At 46.8% G+C, this 13,513-nt stretch overlaps 1 protein-coding gene across 1 annotated transcript; it reads right to left on the minus strand.

Annotated features, from left to right (window-relative positions):
* Positions 1–1,240: 1,240 nt before the first annotated feature.
* Positions 1,241–2,183, minus strand: LOC100932997 (arrestin 3). The gene is made up of 4 exons (XM_031945089.1): positions 1,937–2,183; positions 1,645–1,675; positions 1,441–1,501; positions 1,241–1,285 (listed from the first exon to the last, which is right to left on the minus strand). The coding sequence occupies exons 1-4, from the start codon at positions 2,181–2,183 to the stop codon at positions 1,271–1,273; spliced, it is 354 nt and encodes a 117-aa protein (XP_031800949.1). The 3' UTR covers positions 1,241–1,270.
* Between the last annotated feature and the right edge of the window lie 11,330 nt (positions 2,184–13,513).

Consider the following 13,513-nt stretch of genomic DNA (forward strand, 5'->3'; position numbering starts at 1 on the left):
AACCTCATAAACTGAAAGAAGCCAAAATACCATTTACGCCATGCAAAGAAAGTAAAACCGTAAACAAAACAAAAGCCAAAACCTCACAAACCATCCAAAGTAAAATTTCCCTAACTACGTAACCCTAAACACATCACACCCCACCCTATTTACCCTCCAATTTTACTCATCACAACACGCTAAAAAAGCAACATCCTCCATTATAACCCCTCCACAAAAGTCGCAAAAAATGAAACACAACAAGCAACCGCCATTGCACAAAACCTGGCAAAGTGTCCCCTCCCCGCAAAATGCCATTATTTGCCAACAACTTTCTTTTCAGCACAGAAAAACAACATCCGCACTACTTCTTCCGCTTTAAAATTTATTTCCAAAAAATTCCTTCTAAAACACAAACTTTAATTTAAAAACGCCGCCTACAACTGTTACTTTCCTCCGCTTACATCCACCAAACTCGCCAGAAAGCCATCCAGAAAACCAGCTTCGCCGCACACCAAAATAAATGCAACCGCCAAGAAAAACCAGCAAAAAAACACCAAAACCAACTCACCTCCCTCCCACCTACCGAAACACTCCAAACCTGTCTCTAACCTCCCAAAAACACCAAACTACCTCTTACACCGTAGAAAAACTTCGCACATCTTTAACTCAAAATTCGCACCATCCGTCAATGCTTTTACTAAAACTACGCCCCCAACAGAAAACCTTCCCATTGCAGTTTTTGGTACTGAGCTCTCTGAGTCCCTGAGCACACAAACTCATTTCTCAGCTCTTCAGTCTCCTCATCTGTGAAGTCAGGGTGCTGCCCTAGGGGCGCTTTTAAGCATTTCTTGTCTCAACTCTTGGATTACATGGAGCGGCCCTGACTCCAGCTCTTCCTGTTCTTAGTGCTGCTTGGAATGGGATAATGACATCCCAGAGACATTATTCTCTGAGTCTCAGCAATGGGATCAGAACATTCTCTCTTCTTACCTAATTACTTCAGGACCTGGGGAAGGGCAGCATAGTTCCCCATCACAGACTTGTAAGATAGTCTTGTGTGTCGGTCTCTGTCTCTCAGTCTCTGTCTCTCTCTCTTGTCCTCTCTGTCTCTGTCTCTTTCCTTCCCACTCCCCTGTCTCCCTCCTTTTCTCTCTCTCTATCTCTCTCTCTGTCTGTCTCCCTTCCACCCCCCCTCTGTCTTTGTCTCTCTCTCTCTCTCTCTCTCTCACCCACCCACACATACATACTCCCAAATTACCTTTTCGATCTTTCACGTTCTCAGGGTCAATCAGGACAACACCATCTGTGGAAGTGGATAAGAAGGCTTGGGGGAAAGTGCCCTTGGAGAGGACCCCCCTCCCCCCCATTGGTTTCCTTCTTTTTTCATGCCTTTCTTTCAGGCTCCCTCCCCGCCACCCTATTGATGTCAAAATCTCTGGCCATTTGGACGTCACTGACCAATGGGTTCCACTGAGTCGATATGGTCCACAAAGTCCCGTTTTCCCAGGTAGACGGAAAGCTGTTAGAGGAAAAGCCCCTCCTGTCATTCTCCAAGTCACCTCTGTGTTTGATCCCCCTCCATACCATGACCCTCTCCCCAAATCTTCTGGAGATCCCCGTGATGTACATTGACCTCCATCCAACTGGCCTTCAGCCTCTCACCTTCCCATTGGAGCAGGTCTTCTTAAACACCCTGAAGAGTAGGAGACAAAGAGTTAGTTGGGGGGGGGGCAAAGTTTTTGTGGAGGAAAAAGGTGCTGCTGGAATCAGGGGGAAATAAGTCATGGGAATATACCTGGGAATGAGAAGGCAAGGCAAGGGCTGAGAGCAGGAAGGCTGGGAGCTAACCCTTTGTGCTCCCGGCAAGCATTGTTTTGGGGAGGAGTAGTGAAGTTTTGGGGGTATAGAACATGAGGTGGTCATGGAATCACAGGGACTGTAAAGGATGTCTTACTTGGAGCTGGTGGCCATGGGCTCAGTTTGGGGGCACCTCTGAGGAGGGAGGCAAGAGGACACCTTGGAGTGGGAGCTGGAAGTCCTGCCGTGGAACTTGGTGTAAACTCGGGCGATTCCTTCTCTCTGGGCCCGTCTCCTGAGCTATAAAACGAAGGGGTTAGATGGGAGATCTCTGAGGTCCCTTCCGGCTCCAACACCTGTGACTCTCGGAGAAAGGAGGGCTCAGTAAGTTGGCTCCCTGACATCTCGATCCCCTCTACCAGCTCCTGACTCCCCGCAGGACTCTGAGGAGTGTGGGTAGGATGGACAGGCAACAGCAGAGCTGTTACCTGGCACCCAAGAGATTTGTTTTCTTGCTCTCTTTTCTTGCTTCCCCCTCCCTGACAGTCCTGGGCCCTTCTTCACCCCCCCAATTCTCCCTTACTTTACATTATTATATTATTTACATTACTCCCTATTTAATATGTGTGTATAAATATATGTGTAGACACATATATCCAAAGAATATTTCTATACATACAAACACATATATCCACAGAATATTTACACACATGTACACATATGTATGGATTCAGGAAAAATAGATGTACACTTTTTTTCTTATATTGGTTTGTGGTATATTTTGGGGGAATGGCTGTACTAGTGAGCTGGAGTTCCCGATTTTCAGCTCTCGAGTGATAGGAAAGTCCGGAGGACTTGGACTGAGTGGGCGTCCCCAGGGTTAGTCAGACCATACATGGAAGGAAGCTAAAAGAGCGATCATGGCGTCTAAAAGGGAGAACGTGATAGAGAGCTCACGTTCTCTAGGGGAGAACAAGTGAGGAGATTGAGTGGGGAGAATTGGATAGGACCAGAGAGAGCAAAGAGGGGAGAAGGGAAAAGAGGGAATGGAGGAGAGAAGCAAGTAAAGGTGAGCACAGGTCTGCACCCCGGGAGCTTGAGGGCTGGTTTGCTAAACTAAAGAAGTCATCTGGAGCGCCGCCCTGTCCAGAGCTCTGTTCTCAGGGAGAGAGGCAGGGCTCTGACCCTGGGCAGGGGGAGAAGAAGACTCTTTCGGGCACTTGAGGCAGAAGGACCTGCAACTAGAGCCAGTTCTGCGCTGCTGCCGGAGACCTCCGGCCCCAAGGCTTGCAGGAAGACCTGCCTCCTGGGCTGGATGGAGGAGGGCCTCGGTGCAGCTTCCTGCCACGGGCCCTCAGAGCTCTCTGGCAAGGCTACAAGCATCTTTTGGCTACCGAGGAGGTGGAATGAGCAGCAAAGATCAGAGGCTCGGGGCCTTACGCCGGGAAGGGCCCCCAGGTTCTGCTGATGCCGACCTGTTTGTTTCATAGATAAGGAAGGATGCAGAGGCCTACAAAGCAAAGGCGGTGGCTTGTCCAAAACACCAAGAAGCAGGAAGAGACTGAGACTAGACTCGCACCAGCTCTTCTGGATGCGAAGCCCTTCCCTCATGCCCTTCTGCCACGTTCCCTCCCTAAGGGACTTCGGTTATTGGGGGCCGGGGGCCCCCGGCTTTTTAAGTGGTAGTAAAAGAAGTGGGCCTGAAGGCTTTCCCCCCTCCCACCCTTTCAGTCCCCTCTCCTCATATGGCCATCCCAATGCTCGCCTCTATCCCCAGCCCCATCATCTCCAGCCTCCAAATCTCCCCAGCACCATGTGGGATGCTTGCTGGGCCTGGGGCTCTTCCTGCTGCCATCTTCCTGGGGGTGGAGGTGGGTGGGGGGAGGGCTCTGCGGGCCTATAGCTAAGGGGCCTATGGCTAAGGGGCCCAGGGCCAGCCAGCTCCCGGGCTCTGTCACATAGGCTCACCTAGCTTGGGCGTCAGCTGGCTCAACTGGAAGAGGGACAATTTCCTCCCAGCACCCTCCCCCTTCCAAACGCCCTTGCTAGCGTAGGCTTGTCAGACACAGGTGGGCAGAGGGGACATGGGACAGAACTGGAAGGGCAGGAAATATTACCTGGAGAGAAATATGAAAATCAGCCCAGCTCCTACTCTGCTTTCACTGCTCTTGGCCATGGTCCTTTTATAGCCCGGGCCCTTGGGAGGGGGCTTTGCCCGATTAGCTCTGGGGTGGGGGTGGGGGGCATTGAAGTAGCACAGCCCCTAAGAGCTCAGGAAATAAGAGTTTGGAAAGCAGATTATGGGCTAAGAGATTAGCTCCTAGTGGCAGGGAGTTGACCAGGGAGATGGGGGTTTTAGCGGCCCTCCTTCCCACGCCTCCCCAGTGCCCCATTTCAGGGTTCTCCAGGACTCCCTGGCAAGGCTCCTTCCCCTTTTTCTATCCACACACCTTAAGAAGATTCTGCCATGTCAGACTGGGTGGAAGAGGGAGTGGGGCCCAATTTCTCTGATGCTGGGACCCAGGGGACATGTATGGTGGTAGAGGGCAGACTGGGAGTCACAAACCCTGTGCCCGGCACTTTCTAGGGCTTGACCAAACCACTTCCATTCTTTGAACCTCTAGTTTCTTTCTCTCTCTCTCTCTCTCTCTCTCTCTCTCTCTCTCTGGCAATTGGGGTTAAGTGACTTGCCCAGGGTCACCCAGCTAGGAAGTGTTAAGTGTCTGAGATCAGACTTGAACTCAGGTCCTCCTGAATTCAGGGCTGGTGCTCTATCCACTGCGCCCCCGAGCTGCCACTAGTTTCTCTTATCTAAAACCCCATTTGGTAATTCCAATGACATCTGCCTCCCAGGGTGTAGTGAAGACCAAGTGAGGTGGATGGATGGACGGACAGATGGCTGGATGGGCAGATATGTATATGCATACATACATACTGATTGCTTTGGAAACTTTCAGTGAGCAAACCGATCGATCGATTGAAGCCCTAAAGTGCAAAGAGACGAGGGCCCGAGACAAAATCTTAGGGGATGAGACAGAATCTTAGGGGACGCTCACGCTCGGGAGGGCAGAAGATGGATCCACCAAAGGAAATTGAGTTCTGAGACAAATTGCAGAAGGAAGACCAAGAGAGAGAGCAATGTCCCCGGGGCTAGAGGAGGTCAAAAAGTGTGTGGGCTGAGGAAGGAACATCTGATGACCGGACCTTTGGTAACCTTGGAGACGGCCATTTCAAGAGAGTGGGAGAGCTGGCAGCCTACGCAAGGAATCGGGGAAGGAATAGGCAGTAAAGGGAGGAGTCTGGCGTTTTTCTCTAGGCGTTTAGAAGTGCAAGGCTGCTGAGATATGGGATCATAGTTTGAGGAATGGCAGAAGCAAGGGAAGGGTTTTGTTTTTGTTTTTGTGTTTTTACTGAGGCAATTGGGGGTAAGTGACTTGCCTAGGGTCACACAGCTGGGAAGCGTTAAGTGTGTGAGGTCACATTTGAACTCAGGTCCTCCTGACTTCAGGGCCCGTACTCTATCTACTGCACCATCTAGCTGCCCCAGGGAGCTTTTCTTAAAGGATAGGATAGGATATTTACAAATATATCTATTTCTAAGGTATGTGTACATAGATGTTTGCATGTAAGTGTGTGGGTGTGTGTGAAAGACATAGAGAAAACACAGAGAGAGATAGAGAGAGACAGAGGAAAAGGATGGAGCTGGAATAGGGGAGGAGAGCCTGGCCTTTTTCTCTCTGGAGCAGGTAGTTTCTGGATTTTACAAGGCAGGTCTAGGAGACCAGAGGACACCAGTTGGAGCACGGCCTTGAGGGTAGAAGGCCTCGGCCCTGGCTCTTAGTTTGCAGCCTCCTTCTCCATCTGCCGGTCTCTGGGGCCCAGCTAAGCCTGTGTAAGTGACCCTAAGCAGCTCTAGTGCTTGGCCTGATAGAAACAGAGATTGAGGCTGGGGTTTATTCTTGGCCCTTTGACCTGCTTAGTTGCCCTCACCAGCCCTTGCCACCACAGAAGATGGATCTCTGATCTGCCTCTGAGCTGACCTTAACCTGCTTTTCCCAATGGCCGGTGTAGGCCTGTAGGGCCAACCCAGCTGGGGGCAGGACATCTCTTTGTTCTTTTCATTTTGTAGAATTTCTTTTTTTGTTCCATTTTGAGTTCTGAGCTGTCTCCCTCCCATCCTTAGCCTGCATGAAAGAAGGCCGACATTTGACACAATATTTATGCATGCACAAACACACACACACACACACACACTCACACACACACACACTCACACACACACACACACTCACACAGGTCCTCCATAGTTGATTTGAATGATCATATTACTCAGAATAGCTTAGCCAACCACCATTATTCTTCGAACGATTTCGTTCCCGTGTACAACTTTCTCTTGGTTCTGTTTGCTTCACTCTGCATTATTTCATGCAAGTCTTGCCATGTTTTTCTCAACCAAGCTGCTCAGTAGCAGAGCTTTTGAACCCACCTCACCAGGGTCTTCTCTTCACCAGGTCCCAGATCTCCTGGTCTCCTCTCCTAGTACTGCCTTGACTAAAGGTGGCCAGGATGCATCTAGATGTCCCTGACTTCTTAAGTCTACACAAACCTGGTCCTGGAAACATCATGGGCTATTCAGAGACAATCAGAGACTCACATTCTCCCAGGACCCACGGGACGGTGGGATCGGATGCTAGATACATGTGGATTCAGGGAGGACGCGGCAGGGTTCCGGACAAACGCCAAGGAATCAAAATGAACTCAGCCCAAGGTCAGATCTTAGTGAAACTAGGGAGTCTACCAATTTTTCTTGTACCCTTTCCTATTCTCTGCCTCACATTTCCCCCACAGATCCTCCAGGATCCCCCTCCCAACTTTGGATCATACGAAAAGGTGCTAAGTGCATCATCTAAGCCATTGGATGAAAACATTAAATAGCACAGAGTCAGAGACAAAGGAGCGAAGAGTGAATATATGAGAGAGATTATGAATGTGATTGCCAGGAGGACTTGGCAACTGATCCGGTGAGAAAGGGCGAGAGAGAATGAGGAACTGGAGATGATGTCTCACTTGTGAACCTGGGTGAGTGGGAAGATGAGGGTACCTTCGAAAGTAGCAGGGAAATTTAGAAGATGGGGAAGTTTGGGGGTGGAAGGTAGGGAGTTTAGGTTTAGATATACTAAATTTGAGAAGTCCATGGGAAATTCAGTTTGAGATATTCAAGAGGCAATTGGGGATGTGAGGCCAGGGCTTAAATAAGAATAAGAGGACGAGAGACTGGAGAGAGGAGGATAAGGTAGAATTGAACAGATTCACCAAGGATTGGGAAATGGAGAAGTAAGAAGTCAGGGCAGGGGTGATAACCTGGGAAAGAATTGAGGAAACAGAGGGATTGGAGGTCGTGTTGAGTACAAAGACTGGGATTCAGGATCGGAAAGGAGAGGGAGATATAGAATGACAGCAGACTCTGATAGGTAAGGGAATTTCAGAGTTCGTTAACATAGAGGAACCCTTTCTGTTTATGGGCAAGATCATGGGTGTGTCCGTCTCTGTGTGTTGCTGAGATGGGATGGAGTGAATCGCTCAATCATGAGAAATTCTGCAGTTGAGGAACTGGGAGGTAAGGGCATGTGAGGGACTATCCGTGTGTATGTTGAAGTCCCCTAGTGTGAGGGCAAGAATACAAAACCAGCAGGAAACTAGAAAAGGGAATCCCGTCCAAAATGACTAGGAAATATATGAAATATCTCCGAATCAATCTACTAAGACACACTCAAGATTTATTCTTCTGCCAAGACTCTTTACAGAAATAAAGGAAGGCAAGCAATTAGATTGATGTTCATGCCTTGTGGCTGGACCTTGCCAATCTAATAAAAAATAGCAATAGTGTGGAAATGAATTTATAGGTTTTGTGGTATGCTAATCAAAGTTCCAAGGGGATTCTTTTTCAAGCTACATAAAATAATAACACAATTCATTTGGAGGAACAAAAGGTGTAGAGTCAAGGAAAAGCATGAAAAAAGAAACAAAGAGGACATAGCACCCCCAGATCTCAACTAGACGCAGACTATTACAAAGTAGTAATCACTATGACAATTTGGTCAAAGCAGAGAAGAAAATCTAAGTCTATTAGCATTTCCATGATCTTTCAGATAACAGGCCTGGCAGACAATGGAAATAAACTGAGTGGGGTCTAATGTGTTGATACCATGCTAGCATATATTCTCTGTGGTCACTGCTTGCTTTTAAAAATGTTCACTACTTCACTCTTTAATAGCACAAGTCATAATTTTCCCAGCAATTGAAGTCAAGCTCACTGGCTTACATTTTGTCAGCTTCAATACATTTTGATTTTTGAAAATCATTACATTAGCCTTTCTCCAGTTCTATGCATCTCCCCCTTTCTCATAATGCTTCAAAATTCGCTGTTGTCACTCGGTAATCACACCTACGACTTTCTTCGGTTCCTCGGGCCTGGGGACTTGAGCTCATGGAAAACAATTTATGCCTCCTCCTATTTCCCTACTTATCGGGGACATCAACTCTTCTTACTTAGTCCTTTCTGTTCTGTTCTTTCCACTCCAAAGATCTTTTCACTTGGCAGAGAAAAAAGAAGGAACGCAAGACTTAAAAGCTCTTCCTTATCTTTGTCATCAGCTATCTTGTCCCATCTTCTTCATCCCTGGCTCTTAATATTCTTTGATTTTCTTTTTCTCCACACATTTTTATTGCCCTTAGCTCTCTGCTAACCTTTTCTTTTTACACAGAGTCATTTTCAGATACAGGAACCTACTCCCAAATAAGACTTCCATTCTAACAAAGGGAAAGATGGTCAGGAAAAGTGACTGTGTCTGATAATGGAGGCAACATTCTGTACACAGAGCCTCATCTCTCTCCTTCAAAGGGGGAGATGCTTCCTCATTCCTTTTCTGGGGCTCATGTCGATTATTTTGATCACTCAGAGTTTGGCTTTGTTTTAATATTCTTTCCATTTATGTCGTAGTCATTTTGTAAGTTGTTTCTCCGGCTTGGCTCACCTAGCTCTTTATCAGTTTTTATAAGGATTCTTGTGCTTCTCTGAATTTATATTCATCTGTTTCTTAGGGCTCAGTAACATTTTATTATATTCACATAGTACAACATGCTCAGTCTGTCCCTACTCAATGGGCACTTACTTTGTTTTTAGCTCTTTGCTGCCATAAAAGTGTTACTATGAATATTTTTTGTTTCTTCCTTGGGGGTACGTGCCTCGCAGTAAGATCTCTACATCAAATAATAGGCTGTATGGGGTGTTTGGAAGGACCAGAACCTCCAGTGTGAGGGCTCGCTGAACTCTCTTCAGGGCTGCTCATCCACTTTTGGTGTTCACCTGTTACCCGATTCTCCCCTGTGGCTTCCAAGAAGCTATACCATGTGCGGTGGCAATACCCTGGTGAAACCATCTGTACGGACTGGCTAAACCAGGTTGAGGGTGACAGATAGACCTCAAACCCATTGGTGAGTTGGGGGGAATATCTACCCCAAGCCCGTGAAGACTGCTGTCAGCAGAATGGGTGGATGAAAATAATGATTTCAATGGCCATGAAGGCTTCAGTGGGCTTAGAGTTTGGTCAGACATTGAAGAAGCCAAGGTCATCCACTGCATCCTGGACCATTTCCAGTCATCCTGACTTTCATCTTGCCCCTGGACTTCAATGATTCTAGAAGAAAGAGTGAACCTGATGACTTTACGGGACTCTGTCTCACTTAAATCCAATTCCTCACCCTATGATGTCATCATCGGTTCTCTCAAAAACAAAGGACAGATACCAACGTGAACATTTTAGTTATTTGCAAACAAAAGCATAATTCCAAATTGATTTCTAGGATGGTTGGACTATTCACGATTCCAACAAAATCCATCAGTGAGCTTGTCTTTCTGCAGTTACCACGTTGGCCATTTCCATCTGTTGCCATTTTTGTTAACGTGCTGGATGTGAAATGAAACCTTGTAATTATTCTGATGTGCAGTTCTCTTGTTACTAGTGATTTGGAACATTCTTTCTTATGGCTACTAAGAGTTCTTTTGAAAACAGTTTTTTTTAAATTATTATTTCTATTGAAAATGGCTTTTGGGCTTATGTACTTGTTAGTTTCCTCTGTGTTTTGGAGAGTCTTGTTAGAGATACTGGCCACACTTTTTCTCATTGAAAGCTTCCCTTCTTAATCTAGCTGCCCTTTCTTGGTTCATGCAAAATGTGGAAATGAATGGGATTGAAATGCTCTGTTGTCAATGAGGTGATTCAGACCATCTTGTGATGGAGAGAACCATCTACACCCAGAGAGGAGACTGTGGGAACTGAGGGTGGAGCACAACATGGCGTTTTCACTCTTTTTGTTGTTGTTTGCTTGCATTTTGTTTTCTTTCTCATTTTTTCCCTTTTTGATTTTATTTTTCTTGTGCAGGATGATAATTGTAGAAATATGTTTATACATATTGGATTTAACATATATTTGAACATGTTTAACAACAACAAAAAAAGAATGATTGGAGTGAAAAAACAGAAATGTTCTGTTGGCTCTGCTGTCGCTTCTCTCCCTAGTCATAGTTGTGAAAAGGACGTTGCTTTTCTGTCCTGGCGCCAATCTTTTGTGCCAGTGCCTGGCTCTTGTGTCCATTGCCTGTTACTTGCCCTTGCTTCCATCCTCTGTAGATCTCTTTAAAAACTCAGTGGTTTAACATAGCATTTCCACTCTTTCTGTTATTGTTTGCTTGCATTTTTGTTTTTTTTCCCAGGTTATTTTTACCTTCTTTCTAAATCTGATTTTTCTTGTACAACAAGATAACTATATAAATATGTATACATATATTGTATTTAACATATACTTTAACATGTTTAACATGTATGGGAGTACCTGCCATTTAGGGCAGGGGGTGCAGGGAAGGAGGGGAAAAGTCGGAACAGAAGGTTTTGCAAGGGTCAGTGTTGAAAAATTACCCATGCATATGTTCTGTCGATAAAAAGGTATAATCATGGAAAATTTTGTATTGCAATATTACTAAAAAAAAAAATCCAACAACAATAAAAAACCCCCTCAATGGGTTAATGAGTTCCCTATGTTTAAGATCATCCTCTTTAACCACTCCTTCATTTCCCATCATGTTCCTCTTTGTATCTTTGGAATCTAATTAGTACCGTCCTTCTGGGGCACTCCTCCAAAGTTGGAATAGTAGGTCGGGATCCCCAGAGGTCAGCCACTATCCTAGGGTTCTCCTGTGTGCTTCTCATTAACACTCAGATCACTCAATCGGCCTTGAGCAAAGTATTTGCTTGGAAGGTAGAACAAGAACGGTGGTTACAAAAACATTCCCCCAGAAGACTGGGGTGTGTTCACCCACAAATACATACAGGACCCATGGGAAGAGTATACTTAGACTCAGAGTATGGAGGCAGTGAGGCCATCTGTAAAGAACATGGGTGGCAAAGGGGTGACACAGCTCCAGATAGTGGAACCTCAACCCTCTGATTGTAATTCTCAGCTCCCAAACCTGGAGTACTCCAGCACTAGATTCCATGCATAGACCTAAGGGGTGTGATTGTCTCCGTCACAAGATATTTCCTGTGAGTCATCATCCATCTCCAGCCAATGGACAAAGCCCTGTTATCCTCTCTTACTGATAAGGGTTTATTCATACATTTACATGGAAATTCCCTTCAAATCTGTAGTTCCTTCATTTTTGAAAAGGACCAATGATATTACAGGGACATCTTGACTTGCGAGTGAATTGGATTTAAGTGAGACAGTCGTACAAAGCCATCAGCTCCGCTCTCTCTTCCGGAATCACTCAAGTCCAGGGGCAAGACAAGGGTCAGGACAACTGGAAATGGCTCAGGAGGTTCGGTCGCTCTGCTCTTCTCAGAGTCAGGGGATATAGGGCCAGGGTTCACTGTCTCCCTGTTCCTCAGTTCTCTCATCTGCAACATGTACCTACACGGTGTCCCTCACAGAATTGTAAGGAATAGGCTTTGTCAGTTCTAACACATGTAATCTGAGTCCTGAACCTATGAACAGGGGGCTCTCTCCTCCTCATTGGTGGAGATGGCTGTTCTGTGCCTGCAGGCGGAGCATCGGTGGGAGTCCCTTCAGTCTCTCCGAGCCTCTTCAGTGGCTCTAGGCACTTCTGGTTTCCATCTTGGAAAGAGAAGATGGACATGGTCCACCTGACTTTCCATTACTGAAAAAAAAGCCTCCGAGAAGAAGGTGACAGGAAAGGAGCAGGCAGCCTCTGTGATATCCCCCCCCACCCTATACCCCCCCGTCTCTGAGAAGAGGAGAGTGACTGAACCTCCTGCTTCCCTTTCTAGCAGAAATTGATGTGTCCCTTGGAGAAAGTTGGCGGGAAGGGAAGTGTCCCCCTTCCCCCAAGCTTGCTACACTTGAGACTTTGGGGAGTTTCCCTTTGGGTGAGATCTGAGACTCACCTTTGATTGAAGTGGGTTACCTTGCTCCCAATGGGAGAACTCCTTTCCTTTCCATTGTCTAGTAGACTTTCTCCCCCACACACTATCTCCGATCTCTATTCATTGCTATTCAAATCAGATGTGTGGATTTCACCACTACTTTCTTAACAAAGCATATACAGTGTAAACAAAGCGTATACATTGTAAAAGTTTGTAAAAATCGGTGGGAAAGGGATCAGACCTTGCCTATAGAGCTTGGGGGCTTGTCCTCTCATCAATGAATCGGTGCTCAAAAGTCAGCTTGAAACTGAAAATAACATCTCCTCGACGATGATATTCAAAGGAAGGGACAGATCTAGTTCTAGCCCTCTACCCCCCTCCCCCTGAAGAGCAGAGGGACCCAGCTTCCTGCCTCCCTTTCTAGCAGGAATTATGTCCCTTGGAGAAAGTTGGCGGGAGGAACAGAAGGGGCAGGAGAGAGAGAGATCCCGCCTTCCTTCCAGCCACATAGGAAGGGCCTCCTGACACATGAATTATTTTGGGAGCCTAGGGCAGCTAGGAAGGGCGTGGGGGACGGGGACAAGAGAATGGGGGGAGAGGAGGCCGGTTCCAGAAGGCTCCACTAGATGGCGGCAGCAGCAGCCTCTAGAGAGTGGAGAGCAAACTGGCTTGGAGGAGCTGGGTCACGCCTGCAGCGTGACCTTTGTTCTATGCGGATGAATCCATGTGATTGTGTGTGCACGCGCGCGTGTGTGTGTGTGTGTGTGTGTGTGTGAATATGAGTGTTTGGGAGTGTGACAGTGTATGTGACCATGTGTGTGTGTGTGTGTGTGTGTGTGTGAATATGAGTGTTTGGGAGTGTGACAGTGTATGTGACCATGTGTGTGTGTGTGTGTGTGTGTGTGCATGTCCGTGTGTCAGTGTGTGCTCATGTGACTGTGACGTGTCTGCCGGTGAGTATGTCAGGCTGTGAGCGTGTGTTTATGTATGAATGGGACCGAGTGTGCAAGTATGTGTACGTGTGTAGGAATGTGTCTACATATGGGAGTGACTGTGGGATTGTATGAATATCCACCATCTGTGTATTAGTGTGTGTGCCACCAGGGTATTGGATGGGTGTTTGTGAGCGGCACGAGTGGATGACTGGATGTGTGCACATGTGAGCAGACGTGAGCATGGATATCTGTGTCTCGGGATTGTATGACACACACATGTTTGTGTGAACATACACCAGGGAGTCTGTATTTATGTGTAGGAACATTTATGTGTAGGAGAACATATGTTCCCATGTGCCC

Source organism: Sarcophilus harrisii, chromosome X (genome assembly GCF_902635505.1).
Source record: "Sarcophilus harrisii chromosome X, mSarHar1.11, whole genome shotgun sequence".
Classification (NCBI taxonomy): domain Eukaryota; kingdom Metazoa; phylum Chordata; class Mammalia; order Dasyuromorphia; family Dasyuridae; genus Sarcophilus; species Sarcophilus harrisii.

What these genes read in the sequence shown, in the direction of transcription:
- LOC100932997 (XM_031945089.1), bottom strand. Translation starts at nt 2,183, where the DNA reads ATGTCAGGGAGCCAACTTACTGAGCCCTCCTTTCTCCGAGAGTCACAG. An exon ending in CCCATGGCCACCAGCTCCAA is followed by an intron (nt 1,676 to 1,936) that starts GTAAGACATCCT and finishes CCTACTCTTCAG; the next exon opens with GGTGTTTAAGAAGACCTGCT. An exon ending in AGACCTGCTCCAATGGGAAG is followed by an intron (nt 1,502 to 1,644) that starts GTGAGAGGCTGA and finishes TTCCTCTAACAG; the next exon opens with CTTTCCGTCTACCTGGGAAA.